We start from the raw sequence: 18,543 nt of genomic DNA, 5'->3' as shown, positions 1-18,543 counted from the left end.
GCCTCATTTCCGCCGATGATGACAGTGAGTACAGAGAACTGAACCAGGACTTTTTAGGATGGTGCCAGCGGAACCGCCTCCAGATAAACTCCAGTAAAACCAAGGAGCTGGTGGTGGACTTCCGCCGGGGTAAACGCTCTCCTCCGGTACCGGTGAGCATCCAGGGACTGGACATTGAGATCGTCAAATCTTATAAGTACCTGGTGTTCACTTGAACAACAAACTGGACTGGTCTGACCACGCTCACGCTCACGGAGCAGACTCTTTCTGCTGAGGAGGCTGAGGTCTTTTGGGGTGCAGGGAGCTCCTGAAGACCTTCTTTGACTCTGTGGTGACATCAGCCATCTTTTATGGAGTCTTCTGGAGCAGCAGCATCACTGCAGCTGACAGGAGGAGACTGGCCCAGCTGGTAAAGAAGGCCAGCAGCGTGCTGGGCGTCCCCTGGATACAGTGGAGGTGGCGGGGGACAGGAGGATGATGACTAAGCGCTCGTCCATGATGAACCACGCCTCCCACCCCATGCAGGACACTCTGGCAGCGCCGCACAGCTCCTTCAGTCACCGGCTGATTCCTCCCCGGTGTCTGAGGGAGAGTTATGGTATAGCACTCAGCAATGTCAGTACTCCGGTTCCACGAGAGAAACGTATACTTCTGAGCCCAGATCAAGGCAGCGACATAGTTCAACTCAAACGTGATGGCAGTTGTCTGGTTCCATTGTTTCCAGGCCACTGCCGAGCAGAGCTCACTCAACGTTGGCTGATAGACAGCATTGTCAAGATTAAACTGGTTTTCACAAAGTAACAGTTTGCACATTCGTTAAATATTTCATGTTGTAGACAGAGAGAAATACTGAAGACTTGAAACCAGTTTTTCAGGGGCTTGAAGTCTTGGACATTATTTCAGGCAGTTTACTGCCGGGGGCCTCAAGAACAATATTTGAATATCTGAACTGCCGGTTGTCTCAACGCAGACTCTCTCAAAATAATAACCATCTACAGTTTGTTAAAAAGCATTTACTGAAACTACAAACACGAAAAAAATAAAAAATAACTTTATACATTCATATATTTGCGGTTTCAAACTGCATCTCACAGAGGCAGGACTGTGTTTCTCCAATCACAATGGCGGTAACGGGTAGACCACCTTCATGTAATGGGCTTCTGTACAGAGGCGTACGCACTGCAGCCCATTCATGAGACACCACATCTGAAAAGGGAAACCTTTGGCATGAGCAACCGGTTGCCAAGAATCACGTTCAAACCTTCCTACAGACACACGAGCAGGGACACGCTGCCGGCGCTCGTTCCCTTTTCAGATCTCACATCAGTGACACGTGACCTAAACATGACCTTTAAACAAACAGAACGCTCAATGTGAACGGGTCACTGTGGATCATCATGTGCACACATTTCTATCAGGCGTGAAGCTCTTCAATGCCGGATGGCCAAGGCTAGCATCTGATTGGTGGGTAGCTTGTGACCACTTTCAGGATTGTAAATTCTACTGCAGTTCTACTTCCGTCTCAACCAGAGCTGTTCAGAAATGTAACAACGCATTTGTTATTTAGAGACATTTTCACATTTATAAAAGGAGAACAAAAAGACAATGATACAAAAATTCAACAGAAAACCTGGTTACAGATGACAGTGGAAAAACATTTTAAATTTGTTTATAGACATGATACAATTTTACATACATACACACACACACACGGACTGGAGGCTCTGTACTGGTGTGGTAGGCATGAACACAGGACAGTGAAGTAAACTCAAGCTCATGGTTGCCTTTTTCTGTTGCCACTCAGAAACATGTTTTTTTGGGGGGGGCGGGGCCTAAACCTGCAGCATGTCAGGGTTGGATGACGGTTATTTTGCCAGTTACTGAAAGACACATGTTTTTATGACATGTTTTAGTCATAAAAACGTTTCCCTGTGGAGCTTCCTTGGAACAAATGTATTACTTTGAGGGTTTCTCACGACAACACTGTCTCCATTCCTCATCAATCCTTTGCAAAGGTGCACTACCTCAACCAACCCTCAAATCAGAGGCGCTGTGTGAAACCATTAGGGTCACCTTGCAATGTGCATGCATTCGGAACACAATGATGATCTCCACAGTGCTGCTAGTGGTCTAAACCTCCACAGGGAGCTTTAAAGCAAAGACAAACAAGTATTTCGAACGGCAAAACGTTGCACCAAATTCAATTCATGTCAAGGAATGTTGTGATGAGTGCTGAACTTTGTAGTCAAACGGATTTGTCGTTAGTCGAGCGTTCCAAAACTGTAGATTTCTAAAAGTCCTTCAGTAATCAAATGAATGAAGATGTCCCGAGTGCTCGATGGTGCTTCTCTGGTAAACCAATCAAATCGTGTGATGAGTCTCCGGGCCGATACAAAAGTTCTGAGGCCAATACACTGTTTCAAAAATATCTTTGGCATCACTGTACTTCAATTAGTCATTTACCAGCTGACATGTATGCCGATACCAATCCATCTGCCCGGTTGATTTATCACTGCGGCTCTCTGGCTTGTGAAGTAGTTAGCTATTAAGATACTATATTATCCTCAATCTCAGTTGTTCACAGATCTGAGTATTGACCTTTAAACACCTCCACCCTTTAAACAGCCCACATGTCTCTTCCCTTTAGCTCACCCCCATTGACTTAAAGTACTTACAAAATAAATATGTACGGAACAACACAATATCCTGCTACGAGTAGACGTGGTGGGGTTTGAAGTTTCAGTAAGACCTTCCCTCCTGGTCTGATTGCTCGTTTGTTTAGCAGAGATCTATAAAAAAGAAACGGTTCATTTTTCGGAAAATTCATTGGTTCTCCAGCATGACGCTGCTGCGGCAAGTGCAGTTGGGTCAACAGGTGCTGGGGGGTGTGTGTGTGGGTGTGTGTGTGTGATTAGATGACTTTGTAGGTCAGGTAGTCACGGAGCGGTGTAGGAATAGCCAGGCCCTCCACCTGCTGGGTGGTCATCACCCGGCGGAGGGACATCCTACAGATGTGCTGCAGACTGGCCACGCTGCGAGGAACCTCCCAGAAGTGCACACTGCCGTCACGAGTCCTAGAAGGAAGAAAACGAGCGAGGTCAGTGGAAATTTTCAAACCAAATCTAAAAATAGCTAAGAATGCTTGCAAGGCAGCCAATTGTCCATGTCTCTTTAAATCCCAGACCCGAGGCAGAAGTCAATAAGGTGAGGTAGTATGACCTCAGTGTCCAGGTGGTGTGTCTGTACATGTGCTAGTGTCCTACCCAGCAGCAAGGACACTTCCTTCAGCGGAGGAGGCACAGCAGAGGCCGTTAGAGAGAGAGGCGATGGCCTGAGGAGCCCGTTCCTCTATGCTCCAGAAACGCACCAGCCTGCGCAGAGAACAAACACACAACTGCTGTCACAATCAGAACTGCATGCATTACATTTTAATTTGTTGTGCGATTCTTTCTTCTTGGGTTCACTGCGTGAAAGTCTCCAAGCATGGATAACAGACAGACCTAAAAGATCTAAAACATGACACCATATTTGTGTGGCAAAGGTTCACTGGCCTAAAAGATTGAATCATGATCCACGAAAAGTCACCGATGTTTTATTAATCTAAAAAGGTGGCGTTCCCTGGTTGGAGGCGGAACCCGGACGTGGAAAGCCGGCCAGTTGGAGGGCCTGATGCGGCCATGGTATCGCATTCAATACGTATCGGCTTCAATAAATTACGCACAAAAACACTTGGACCCGAATTTAACGAAAAATAAACGGGCCAACATTAGTTTAATCAACTTTGAATGGCATTTTATCGGTCGGAGTGTGCTGTACACAACTAGCAGGGCTGTCAACTGTTCAATTGAGTTTAAAGTGAGAAACTAAAAACGACTTTAGAGTCGACATCCTGTACAGGATCACATTAAACATTTCAGCTAACTTTTCAGCCCAGAGAATTGTTCCGTTTACGCTCTGGATGCACGTTCTAATACATGCACCACAGGAATGCGCCGTTTGTTTTGTTACGTTTGTGGAGCTAAAAGGCTTCAACTGCATTTGACTTGAAAGGATCCTTGATTTCTTCTTCTTTCACAGATTTCATGGCAATCTGGCAAACAGTTGCCAGCATATATTTCTATGGATGAGCCAGTGGTTTACCTGAAATACTGGGCTGCGTTGGTTTGCTTCTTTTTTCACAACCGCTATTCTGCAAAACATATTTTCTGCTAACAGCACAGCATTGGGCCAGCCAGCTATCGGAGTGATTAATGGCTACCTTGTGACGGTCATGTGACTCTGCCAAACAGAGCAGCATACAGTAGCTCTGTGTGCTCATCCCTTTAAGACTCATGACTCCCAGCAAGCTTGGAAAACAAACTGCAGCAAACAGGGAATCTTTTCTGCTGCACTTTGCTGTTTACATACGAGCTGAACATGTGGGTTTGCTCCCACTGAAATCACTTCTTGTTCAGCATCTAAACACTGACGATGACTGTTTCCGTGCAAGATTAAAAAGGGCACCGCTTGCAGCCGATAATCCAGCCTTTTAGAACAGGCAGCAGGAGACACAATATCCCAGAAGAGAGAGACGATCTGACATCATCTTCTCTCTAATATCCAAGTTATTTGATGGCATCTCCTTCAAATTTGGATTTATTAAAGTTTCTCACCAAAAACTACATTTTACAAGATTACATTTGAACACATCACGGTAACATTGGAAGTTACCATGGCCCAATATTCAGTTTGGAGCTTGAACACATCACAATGTACAAACTTCGTTGACGTTACAGTAGCTGTCTTCTCTGTTTTTAAGAGGACCGTGTCAAGCTTTGTCCGGCTTGGAGCCGTAGCGCGTGTATAAACATAGAAGTTTAGAAAATATGAGGAATCAAAAGTACAAAGAGTGTAGCCCAGATGTATGCCCATAGACTGAAGGCAACCATAACAATGACGGGAAAATATCTTGGAAACTATGTGATTTGACTCAAATGAAGATTTATTTATTGATTTATTTTTTAATCTTCCAGTTTCTCAAGCATCTAAAAACAAACTATCCTTTGTATACTTCCTAGACATGTAAACACTGTCACTTGATCGCGAGCCAAGCTACAAAGATTCAGAGGAGCACGAGCAAGCGCACGCCGGTTTTGAGTATTTACTAAATGTTAGGGAGAAACTCTGTGCTGTTGGCAGAAGAGCCCATCACTGCCATCGTTCGGCATGATGAGAATTAATTACAATAGAATAACAGCTAACGCTAACTAGCTCTCGTGCTGATTTCAACAAATTTGCAGTAAGAGGGAAGCGTAGTAAAACTAAAAAACATGAATGCAAATCTCTCCTTTGTATTGTTTTATGAATAATCGGCCCCAAATAAAGATTTCATGAACATTTATTTTCCACTTGTCCAACCAGGCATTCCACTAGCCACAACACAGAGTTTACAAAATATCAAGCCCTGTAGTTTCCTCAAAAAGCACTAAACTGCTGTGTTACGTGTTTTAAGATGTTAGGAAAACGAGGCAAGTGGAGAACTGGAGTAATAGAAGTTTGGTGTCATTCGGTGTCGTACCTGTCATCCGTAATGGTGGCAATGTGGCGACCATCAGGGCAGAAGCTCACAGAGCGAACCCAGCGGTCATTTGCCCCTCCAGCGAAAATGGGTGATGGAGGGGGGAAGAGATGGCTGGAGAAAGATGAACGAACGCATGACCTTATTAAGCAGAGTTTCACAGGTTCAAAATGACCAGTTGCTAGTTTTAAATGGTGAGGCTGCAAGATGTGACTTTTCATTGAAGAAATACATTTAAAATTAAAAGTTGCAGTAAAAACATAGGCAATAAAACACACATTTACTCAATTCAGAACTCTCAGGTGTGACTCAATAACAGTCCTATTTGACCTAGTACACCCAGTAGCTCATGCTAACAGAGATATAGATGAACCCTGAGGTATGAAAGCTCCAGGCAAAGCCAGTAGATGTACCTCAAGTTAAAAAGAACCATTTGCCCGGAATACTACTGTAATCAATGGCAGCTAGAAATGTTTGTATGTATAGTGTGATATTTTCTTACCCCAGCTCCAGCAGGACGGTGGCCTTGTGGTGGTCCCATACTATGACCCGGGTGTCATAAGAGGCGGTGGCCAACAGCGCCCCATCTGGTGAGAACTCACAAGACACCACATCATTGTGGTGCCCCTCCAGCTTCCGGATCAAGGTTAACTTATCCATGTTCCATAGGAACACCTGCAACGTGAGGAGAGGCCGGTTATAGCCCATGGAATGATTTGGACCGAGAATGGATGTGCTAGGTTACACTCATCATTACGATATGCACAGAAAGCATTTACAAATTCAATTAAGCAACAGGAATTAAAACAGAATTAAATAGTTGTACTCAAGTTATGCTCAGTGTCATTTGTCAAATTTAACCGGACCGATCAAAGAAAGAAGAAGAAAAAAAAGCACATGCTACACAAGCAGCATGTCAAAATGCAACACTACATCTACATTAATTAGCATCTTTATGTAACAGGATTAAACTACATCATCAAATATATACATCTTTTAAGACATGACTTAATATTCTTAATAAATACTTCTATTATTTCAACAAGAGAGAAAAAGTAGTAACTTAAGGTAACATAAAGTTACTCCACTGGTTTCCCCTTTCAGAGTTTTAGTTCACTTTACAATAGGCTCGCACCTCCAGCAGAAGCCTACGAAGAGAGACAGATACTGCAAGAGAAAAGAATATTTTATGGCCAAAGGGTTGATACCTCTGGCAGCACACACACACACATACACACACACACACACACACACACACACACCATTTTTGCTGCTTTTGCCTTTTCTCCAGTTCTATAACTTCTACAACTTGTAGCTCTTTGATAATAATAAAAATGCTCTAAAGTGATGCAAACGCTGCTTGTGAACAAATGCAGTTCATCATTTACAAAAAAAACAAACAGTGACATGCAGGCTAATGATTCAGTTATCTTAGCTGATTTACTCCGCTTTGTACTAGTTTTCACTTTTTTTTTAGATCTCAAATTTAAGTGAAATACATATGCATCTTTTCTAAGCTGTGTTTTTCATCACAAGTGTTCTGATGGAGAAATGTGGATGGAATACAGTATAATGTATTGCTGTTCCACTGTTGCTGCCAACAGCATAAACTCCTAAATGCTTTTTAGAAAAGCAGAACAATCCACAGTAGAACTGAACATAACAGCGGACATTTTTAGAACACAAGAGCTGTGTTATATTTGAAATCTAAACTAATAAACAAAAAGGGTGGGGGTTGAACTGTTGTGGCTGGCTGAATGTTTTGCCATTACAATGCTACACTGTATGCTACTAGAAAAACATTCATACCGACAGTAACAGAAATCCTCGTCACAAAAGAGAAACTAGCTTGTGCAGGCAGTGGACGGAGCTATTTAAGGGGGGGGGGGGGGGGGGTAGGATATGGGGAGAGGGGTGGGTAGGGGGAGTATTTAATAACCACTTTCAAAAAAGGTGCAATGTGTAACATCTGGCCACATACTCCAAAGAAATAGGGGGCATACAATCTAAATGTAAAGCCATCAGTTATTTCAAAACAAACTACTTATTGACTGCTGAAACTCAGAGCTGATCAATACAACACTATCTGATAATGTTCACATGTGTATGCACGTGTTGACCAGAGCCATGTGTGTTTACTGAATCACTAACCGGGACTGTATCGCCTCCGTAACGTTTTTTCTTAGATTGTTCATCCTGCTGCCACCATGGGACTACTTTGCCAGGAGGACACGGGGGGCGACACAGAGCTTCTGTTGGCGGAGCGGTTTGGAACACAAGTTCACTCGGGACAAAGCCCAGCACCGGGGGTCTGAACCCGAGGGGGCCTGCCCAGATCCCCGCCAGATCAGCGATCTAACGTTAACCAGGCAGAGATCTTACACATTGCACCTTTCATGACAGTTTGAAACTGAAATCAAAATAAATAGAGGAACTGCAACAGCAGAGGTAGACAGACACGAAGCAGCACCTACGTACAGACTGGTGCCAGGCTGCCCCTGGCCAGGCCTTTGGGCATTGCGCACTTTGCGTCCCCGATTTGCACCGGCTGCTCAAAATGTCAGCGCGGCGCTCCCTTCAAAACCAATCACACACTGAGCTCTGCCACCACCTGTGACAGGGAGAGCAAGACACACACTGTAGGGACACACACACACAGCCTAACAAAGCTACCACCATGTCTACATCACAACCATGTTCAGATGGATCTACAGCTGCAACATTGGAGATAAAGTGAACAAATGGTGGCCAGTCTATGGAATCAATATCCAGAAACATGTCTGCCATAAGGGCTGCAGATACATGGGTGCTCAATTCAACATGCAATATAAGAAGGACATGGTTTTCTTATGTTGATTACCTTGGTAATATGCAAGGTTTACATGAGGTCAGAATTGTTTTCAAAACTACATCAGTGTTTTTGTATGTGACTTCAAAAAAAGGAAGATTCCCCTGTTATAATGTAGTTTCAGTTTGATTTCCCCTTCTTCAACATACATACTTGGGTATCTGAATTAAATGATGGAACTAGTTTACTAGCTTTACAACAATATTGAAAACTGTTGTCTGCTTTGCATGCAAACGTCAGAACACCCCACTGCAAACAAACCAAACAGAATCTAGATGCAGGTGGAACAACGTATCATGACACTGAGCACCGTTTGATCTAAGGTGGAAATGGAAGGGCAGATGGAAGTGTTTCCATTTTTAACATGATTGAGCATAACTGTCACAAGCAATTGAGCAAAGATTAGCTAATGATCCCTTCAAAAGTAGGCAAAAAGGAACTTGTATACGTACTGCTTTGCCAGCGCCGACTGAGCACAGGATGGAAGAGTCGGGAGAGAAGGCGCTGCAGTACACCCAGTTCTGATGTCCCCGCAGAACCTTCACCATGTTGCCTACAAGACAAACACGCATGAGCTCAGCTGCAGGACACCGTGTCCTTTACTGTCCACGTGTCACTGCGGTCACATAATGAGTCGTGTTTAGATGTTCTCATACTCAGACAGTATGGAGTAGAGGCAGACGGGAAATAACGGAGAGAGAAGGTCGGATACACCGCAAAAGGTTCCAGGGCGGAATCAAACCAGTGAGGCAGTGGCATGTACTTAAATCATTTAGTTGTTAGGTATTTGGAATTATTACATTTACGGCAACAACTATTTGAGCCTCAAACTCTTCTTGGGGTTTGTACTTATTTATTTATTTTATAAACGTTGCTCAAAGAGAAAATGGTGCATTCGTTGGGGACTCTCTTCTCTTCCCCTCCCCCCCTATAACTTAGTAAGATGGAACCAATTGTTGGTTGGGTCTTTTGATGGGATTGGTTGACAATAAGAAACATACAGCATACCACCAGACGTTGAGATAACAATGTCCATTAACAGTAAACCAAGAATTAGCAGCATGTGCAACTGATTGGATGTGACCCATGAACAGTTCCTGGAAGATTGCAGGTCACACCACTAATGTTATGGATAGGGCCATGATCACGTGACCTGTGAATGCTTACTGGGGAGTGTGTGAAGGGCTGCATTTTAGATTTACAAAAATAAAGACTACCAATTGCCTGGCTATTCTACACATTTACTTCAAAACTGGTCAGAGGTCAAACTGGTATTTCCCTTGACAACAGCCTGCTCTGAGTTGAAGAAACAAAAAGGTCACCGGCTTCTAAATTCATCTTGGAATTAAAAAAGAAAAAAGAAGGAAAAAGACAGTACAATGACAACATTTCATTAAAAACAGCTCATTTACATACCATCATCTTTGAGGTCCCACACACGGAGGGTCTTGTCTCTTGATGCAGAGACAAGCATCAGACTGCCATCAGGAGCAAAGGTCAAGTCTCGCACTATATCAGTGTGGTCCATCAGATTCAGCAACAGTTTTCCTGCAGCAAGCCATCACATTACACAGACTATCAATAAACTCATACATAGTGACGTGTAACTAGTCCTCAGTCAAGTTTGAGAGCTTGTAACATAACAATGAAAAAGTCAGTAGTCTGATGTTTACAGGCACAGCAAGAACTTAAAAGAACTACAAAATAAAACACGGTGCCAGCTGGCTCGAGGGAGATTACCTGACAGTTTCCTACTTGTTGTTGTGGGTAAATATATATTTTCTTTCTTTTTTTAGCGTTTCTTCGATGCATCGCGATTGTCTCTTGAATAATTAGGACTCTATGCAGAAATTTCAAACTCTATCAACGTTATGATCGTCTTTAACATCTGTGACACCGGGTTTCCGTTCATTACCGCTGCCCCTGAACACACCAGACGAAAAACGCGTGTATCTTGTTTACCTTCTAATCAGAACTTTCTTGCACACTTTGAATCCAGATACAACATTCACCTCTACGTTTTTAGTAGTAACATGGTATGAGTGGCAGCATTGCTACAGAATCTAGTGTCACTGTAAACGTGCACTTAATAGTTTCACCACATGTTCCAGAAAGAGTGATTTTAGTACTCGAGTTGAATGCTCATTACCTATAACAAGAGGATTTGTTTGAAGAGAAGTCTATGTTACTTATTAGTGACAGCAGCGTGTTATGTCACAGGATTCAGAACATGCTGAATTTACCTCGAGGATGCTGCTACAAGCCACACTTTATTTTACTTTGCAATGCTGGAAATGTAATGCTCCAGTTGACACATCTATTCTATTTGTTACTAATATTGAATTAATAAAAGATAACGGCTCAATAAGCCCTCTGAATTGAAATTGAATCATGAGGTGCTTAGAAATTCCCTCCCCTGTTTGCCATAATTACAGTTGCAAATAATAAATGTATCACTCACCAGTCACCACTGAAAGTGTCAATTTTTTCACAAACACATTCATTTTCATCCGTTTCTTTTTAACTTTTCAATGCATACTTTAGAATATTTTTGATGGCCCTAATGCCAACCTCCAGCCTGAATATATTTAGTTTTGCTTCACATTTAAACTAAAGCCCAAATCTACAGTATAAATTATATCCCTACATGGCTTTCTTCCAATGGGAAGATCGAGTCAGTTTACTATTTAAAACCCTGCTCACACCTATTAAAATCAACAGAGTGATGCCACTGTGCATCTTTGAATCGTTTATTTATTCAACTTCAGAGCATACTGGTTTACTACTTTCACACCCCTGAAACAAGACTACCTTTGGAGGATCGGCTTTTAGCCGCGTGGACTTCAGACAGTGTTGATTCAACTTAGTGCCTCCAAAATACCACTGCTTTGGTGGTTTTTGCTATTATTATTATTAAGTGTGGCTCAGCTGCAAGGGGTCATAGATCCTTGCAGCAAGCGCACTTCATGTTCTCCTGCAGGCTTATTATTTTTCTTCTTATTCCGCAAAACTTTGGACCGTATCTCCTCCCGCGGCGTTGCCAGCACATGCGTCAAAATACATCAAAACGTGCGGCCTGATTGGGAATCGCCTGGAATGGCTTTTTTAAAGAGATTCGACCGGCCATTTTCCCGAAAAGCGGCGAGAAATTGTCCCATTCACTTGACTGGGGTTTCGGACTGAAGAGAGCAAAAAAACATTCATCTTTGTGCCCACAGTGACTCGCCATAATGTATCGTTTGACAAACGTTGACAAAAGTCTGGAGTTTATTTGCCCAATTGGGCATATTTTGATAGTTAGCAAAGGTTTCATGTAATTATTGTTTAAGTTTAGGAAAATTTGGGAACCATTTCAGAGTTTACAAGGGGTGTGTATGGGGCAGGTTAGAGTGGTGACGTCATCGCTAGAGCACGGAAGAGCTTTGTACTAACCCCCGTATTTGTATTTTGCCATTCACTCCACAATATTGACTTTTGAGGCATAATTTATATAAACTGAAGTTACGCTGGATGGAAACGTTCTCAGAAGTCTTGTGCTTCTCATGATTCCGTTATTTTTGCGATGGGATCCACGGTTGTCTGTCAAATACAATAGTTTGAAAGGTTGTTTTCTCATTAAATCCACAGTCCAGTCTCCCGCTCAGTGACACAGCTGTTTCAAGTTAGTCAATCAGGGCTGCCACCATGGCAACCAGTGACACGCGTGTACACACGCAGGAGGAACTGTCAGTTGGTCAGTTCGATGCACGCGCGAACGGCCACGCCTGCGCGTGTTAATACGGTCGTGGCACATTCGCGTGTGTGCGCGCATGTATGTCACTTTGAATCAGGACTAACAGCTCCACTGACGCTCACGTAGGGCTGTGCGGTATACCGGTTCAAACCGTATACCGGTTTCAGATTTCCATAAGGTATGAATTTTTCATATACTGTCATACCGGTGATTACACATAACAACTGTTGTTACACTGACTTAGCTGTCAGTGTAACTTGGTTCATTTATGGTTCAAAATTACACGGCCAAATTGAATGCTGGGAAGTTGGGCGGCGAACAGCTGTTTGTGTGGTGTGTCTTCCGGTCTGTCTCTTCCTGTTTTTTGTGTGCACGAACTCTACCCAGAATGCAATTCGGCGCTGTAATTTTATAACAAGTGTGAACCATGACTGAGCCCAGTTACACTGACAGGTAAGTAGCTCCACTGCGCTCCCAGTATTAAACTGTAAAAAGTCAATGTTGCTGCCCGCTGTTGTTGCAGCTATGGACGGCTCGCTGACAGTACTGCTGTCTAGTTGACTGGTGCCGTTAATGGAATCAATGTGTTTACTTGTTTAAAAAAAATTATATATGGTAGAAAATCTGCACACACATGACTTGGAGATATTCAGTCAAAGGCATTGTAACGCCTCCTGTCTGTCTTTCTGTCTTCCCTTTCAACATAAAAGCCCCATAATTTAACTGTATCTTAACATAAAGCTCAAATGAGGATTATTGTATTAAATAGAAAATAAATAGACAATTGTACACAATATTTTTTCATGTAATCACGTGATATGTTGCAGCAAAGTGCTGTCCCATTCATATTTACACCATCAAGCCCTCACAGCTAATGGTGGCATATATAAAATGTACCTCAATAACACATCTCACTACCGGTAAAATATATATATATATATATATATATATATATATATATATATATATATATATATATATATATATATATATATATATATATATATATATATATATATATAGCGACGTCTTACGGCAGTAGCCACACTTTCAAAATTTCTTGCGAAATTTTCTAGTTATTATTATTATTATTATTCACCTTTCTTTACCCTGATCTAAATGAAATTACTTTGTCTTACGAGTAACTAATGAAGAGGGAAACTAAAATGTGTCCTCACCAGTGTAAACGTCCCAGATCTTGATGCGACCATTGTTGAGGCCTGTTGCCAGTAGCAGCTGGTCCTGACCAAACTTGAAGCGGTGCCACTCGATGTTTACACAGCGGCTCTGCTTCTCTGGCACCGAGGAGCCAAAGGCCAAGCCCCAAACGACGTCACCGCAGTCGATGGTGTGTTCGCGAGGCTCGTCGGCCTCCGGGATCACCTGGCCATCGCTGCTGTTCTGACGGGACAAGCGCCGAGGGCTCAAGGCATTGGTGGCCTCTCCACCGTGGCCCGTTGCACTACAGCAACAGAGAATGGAGGAGATACAAGAGGTCACGTGAGACAGCTCGGGTGAGCAGCTAAGCCACACTCGCACGTCAAGATGAAGTGGTTTCTCTCGATGACATGTTGGAGGTGTGTTAGTCCTAACCCCCCTTTCTCTATTTACCAAACAGTGTCTAATGTACCCATATTTGGTTGATTAGACCTGCTTATTTCAAAGAATATCATAGATAATAAAGCTCAGCTAACCCTGTATTTAAAACATTGCATTTCCTATAATGTGTCACAATAATGGAAACCCTACTGGTTTGCAGAGGGAAAGCAGCAGCAGGAAAGGTTCGGTTTGCCTTAGCAAACTGAACTTAACAGCTCCAATATGACTAACACTTTTGATAAAATCCCCTTGATTAACAAATGAATTCTATGAGTCACAAGGCTCTAAGGAGTGGGAACGGAGCTTGTTCAGCAGAAAGGGAGTTGATAATACTAGCCACATGGCCTTGGCAGGGAGGAGCAGCTCTTTGTGTACGTTCTGCTTTCTGTGTTGATCTACTGATAGATTGTTCCATTAGCCTTACATAACCTGAAGTTGTGATACTATCTTGCCCATCCTTTTAGCTGTCGTCATTACAGTACTTTTTCCCTACCGTCCTCTGCAGGCTCTCAGTGGTACAACAGTAAACATCCATTAAACACATCACCAGATGTGCTGTTAGGTTCAATTCCTTTTGTCTTGCTGACATAAGAGAGATTGTAGTTGGGCTTCGTCATTTCCTTTAACAACTTGACACTATACACGGTTTGTACCATGCGGTCACTTGTTTTTGTTTTTAAATCTTCCAAATTGGTTTGTGTATGAACTGGTACTTTAAATGTTGATGTTTTGTTAATCATGGTTGCTACAATACTGCTTCAAATGATACTTACAAGTTCTTCAGACATTTTGTCCAGGGAATGAGCCTGACAATGCGATGCCCCTGAGACCAAGCAAAGTAGGAACCATTGGGTGCAAAGGCTACTGTCCATGCCTCACGCCCAGACTTCTGGTCGAAGGGAGCAACAGGCACCAAGAGTTCCCCGATGAACTTTGCCTTACCTGAAGAAACAACAGCAACACTGTTACTTTAGCTACACCCATGGAGAAGATTGCTTTTGAACATGTTACAGCACCAAAGTAACCTTTCCCCTCATCAACATGAGAGGGCTCGTCACTGATGCAGGCATTCCATTGGCTTACTGGGCATTCCTGCCCACGGCTATAAAACTTTACAATAAGTCACCTCTGGCCAGATCCTCTGTAGATTAATCAATCGCCCTTGCACTGTTTTTGTTGTTTGTTACTCACTGTACATGTTTATATACACTACACATACTTTGCATTTTCTCTATTGTTTACATTTATTTTCCTAAATGAATACTATGCGCTATATATATATATATATATATATATATATATATATATATATATATATATATATATATATATATATATATATATATATATATATATATATATATATATATATATATATATCTTTAATCCATGTTGTTTTTATCTTTTGTGTCTAAGCTGCTACTTTGACAACAAATTTCCCCTTTGGGATGAATAAAGTATATATCTATCATCCATCTATCTTACCCAACTAGTGGTACAAAAACAGGTGGGCAACTTTATAAGATAAATAAGTTAAATTCACTTTGATTAAACAAATTACAACAATAACTAAAATGCACGTAGGTTTTATAAACACAAGAGAGACAATTCCCCAACACACTGGCATCAGAGATTTGTTTAACCTCAAAGTGAAGAATAGGGGCTGTAAATATCAGTTACTTCGTGACCAAATGTAAATATAGTGGAAGCCATTCCTAAAGAATGCAGTGCAGTGTAAGAAGACAGTTATAGATCCGGACCAGAAGGAAAAACAAGCCAACACGCTCAGATGTTGAACTGTATATTTGCAGTTGAGGGCGTTTCTTTGAAAAGGATTTAACACAAACGCTTCACTAAGATCACAGAGACACAATATGTATATTTCATAAACATCGCTGTCCTATTCAGTGACGTCGTACAGCCGTACAGGGGTGAACGTGCAGACGCACACGGATCGCTCGTCTCCGTGACTATGAATCCCAAGCGCGTGGGGGAGGGACGGGTCTGAGCCGAGGCTCCTCCGGAAGACCCCGCGGGGGAAGTACGTGTTCACCCACTAACTTACGAAATAAATGATTGAAGGGCGGAAACACGCCGTGTTTGTGTGTTGTGTTGGCTGTCAACCCGGGTAACTAAGACGGTTCTAACCTAAAGACACGACGGGCGCGAGCGTCGCACGTTGACGCTACTAGCTCTGTCGCCCCGAGCTGCACCCCCCGCTCAGCACAGGGCGAGGGGATACACGGAATAAAATAGCGCCTTAAATACGGAGCTGGAACAATAAGGAAAACATGCTCACTGCCGTCCACCAAGCTGTATTCTAGTGGAGACCATTTCAGCGAGCTGGTACAATAACAATCTGTAGTTTGACGTGATAGTATTTTTAAAAACAGACCGCTGAGAAAAAAATAATCCAACGTTGGGATTTCTACTTACCTATAACATTTTCGTTTACAGAGTCTGGGAAGCTTGCCATCTAAATAAGAGCACAGACCTAAGAGAAAGCTAAGCACGGACTGTAAAATGAGAGATCTAGCGCGAGAGAAAATATGCAACTGGATGGCGGGTTTGCCCTTCCGATGTCTGCCGAAGTCCGTTGAATCCCTCCGCCAAGCGTAACGGTCCGGGTGGAGAACACAGTCGTCGTTCGCCCTGTGTCAACGTCTTGTTTTCCTTTACTTCCTCGACAATACGCTTTATTTGGTTTTCAATCTATAATACTGCTGTTTTGATTATATTTAAACAGCCTGCAATTAGACAATTTGCTTCGGTAGACTTCAGTACAATCCCTGGTAGTACAATGGCTTCCGACTGGATAGGACCTAGTTTTTTTTTTGTTTTATCTAGAGGAGGCGTGACCAATAACACTGGGGGAGGGGCTCACTCACGTCATCAAAGGACTGGGCCCTCCCCCTCTCGCTCTCCTCGTTTAAATGACCGATCACAAACAGATTAAAGGTGCATAGCGCCTCCTACTGTACCGGAGTGTGTACCGATACATACATACATACATGGATAGATAGATCTATAGATAGCAAGCAACTTTTGAGACACACCAACAAAATATTAGTAAAAATAAAAGATATCACAAAAAATATCAGGAATGCAAAAATACTCAATATATACAACAAAACAAAACAGTGAAGTTTAATAATTTAGAAAATGAAACAATAAAGAAAGTGCACAAATGCAAAGTATGTGCAGTGTATATGAAGTGTATAAAGAATGTACAGTGACTAGTGTTGAGGATATCCATCTTATTCCTGTCCAATCACAAATGCTCTTAAAGACTATATAACGCTTTGCACTCTCCTAAAGAGTCAGTCTGTTGAGGAATAGAGCGAGCTGCCCTTCCTCCAGACCCGTGATCACGTACTATCTGCTTGTGTGATACTCTGTTGAATAAACCTGATTGAAGTTCAACTTCAACCTCCTGAGGTGCAGTGGTCTTTTCCTGCACGTTTGGTCGTTGGACAACGACACTAGACAACTAAAGCGGTGCAAGGGCTATTGTGTTGATGAGTCAGTTGACGGAGGATCTGGCCAGGGGTGACTTATTGTAAAGTCTAATAGCAGTGGGCAGGAATGTTTTCCTGTAACGTCAGTTCACTCTGTATCATCCATCCTACAAGCCCTTAAAAAAGTGCCATCTTGACGACTTTTATCATGCAATCTTTGTCTTTCTGCTTTATATGGAAGCCCATACACTGATGTCACTGTTCATTTTTCGTAGTGCTATTAATACCTGTGTGGTCTAATCTAAGTGTTGCTGTGATGGTATCCTCCCTCTTCCTCTCTTGCGTTGCTATTAAGCTTTGCAGGAATGAGTGAGTTGAGTCCTAAAAACAGGAAATTAGTTTGCATTTGTGAGGTCTTCGAAGTCCTGAGGCAATTTTGTAATTTGGGGCTATACAAAATTAATTTAATTTAATTTAATTGTTGCCTTACCTGACCCCTTGTTTCAAAGTCCTTGAGTCACTCTTCCTTCCTGAAAGGGTATGACTTGCAATTCAGGGAGCATTTGTCCCAGGGGCACCAGGAGAGGAGGCAGAGGCCTGAAGTTCAGAGAGCTCTTCATCGAAGATGAAGGCAAGGTCATCCTCACCAGTTAACTATGTGAAGAAAGAACTTTTGGACGTAACTGGGAGCTCCTTACATTTGTAAATACTTGAGGAAACACGGCAGCCTTCTTGGTAGAAGACGACTTCAGAAGAGATTATTTCAGAACTCACATGCCCTTCTAATGTGCCACCAGAAGCCTCGTCTGAAGAGGAGAGATTCAAATGAACTAAGTTGCAAAGAAATTAAGATGTATAAATAAATAAACATGTGCAAACAAAAGCCGAGCCTTAGTCAGATCGAGGCAGAAATGGATAAAGCAAGGTGAACACATCGGCCTATCTCTTTAAACTAGAAGTCACAAGTATAATTATATACTACAGTGGATATTAAGAAACAGAAGTTTTGTCATGAATAATATCCTACTTTATACAAAACTAGGTTTGATGGGAATGTCATGTCATAATTATTTGGACAGTACATTCCATCAGCCAGGAGGTGCAGTTCATGTGTGATACTTCCATCATAGAGTAAGCTAGAGTCCATAATAATTATACAATAAATAGTTTTCATAGTTTGATACTGTTTCTATGTCGACAAAGCCTTTGACACAGTTGCTTCTTTATTGATTGGAGTAAAGATAATGAGAACCGCTCGGTGACAGGAAGTGATGGTACGACTCAAAGCTGCGGTCTGGACAGACACACATCAAGGTTGTTTATCCCAGTCCCGTTGACCTATTTGACA

At 42.4% G+C, this 18,543-nt stretch overlaps 1 protein-coding gene across 1 annotated transcript; it reads right to left on the bottom strand.

Annotated features, from left to right (window-relative positions):
* Positions 1–1,003: 1,003 nt before the first annotated feature.
* wsb1 (WD repeat and SOCS box containing 1) lies at positions 1,004–14,827 on the bottom strand (the record flags this gene model as incomplete). Its single annotated transcript, XM_079224400.1, has 9 exons — positions 1,004–3,074; positions 3,264–3,371; positions 5,558–5,671; positions 6,060–6,232; positions 8,858–8,958; positions 9,822–9,953; positions 13,317–13,600; positions 14,511–14,679; positions 14,821–14,827. The coding sequence occupies 9 exons, from the start codon at positions 14,825–14,827 to the stop codon at positions 2,912–2,914; spliced, it is 1,251 nt and encodes a 416-aa protein (XP_079080526.1). The 3' UTR covers positions 1,004–2,911.
* Positions 14,828–18,543: the final 3,716 nt, after the last annotated feature.

This window comes from Taurulus bubalis, assembly GCF_910589615.1.
Source record: "Taurulus bubalis genome assembly, chromosome: 10".
In the NCBI taxonomy this organism is placed as follows: Eukaryota; Metazoa; Chordata; class Actinopteri; order Perciformes; family Cottidae; genus Taurulus; species Taurulus bubalis.
This window is presented reverse-complemented; position numbering and strand designations above follow the sequence as displayed.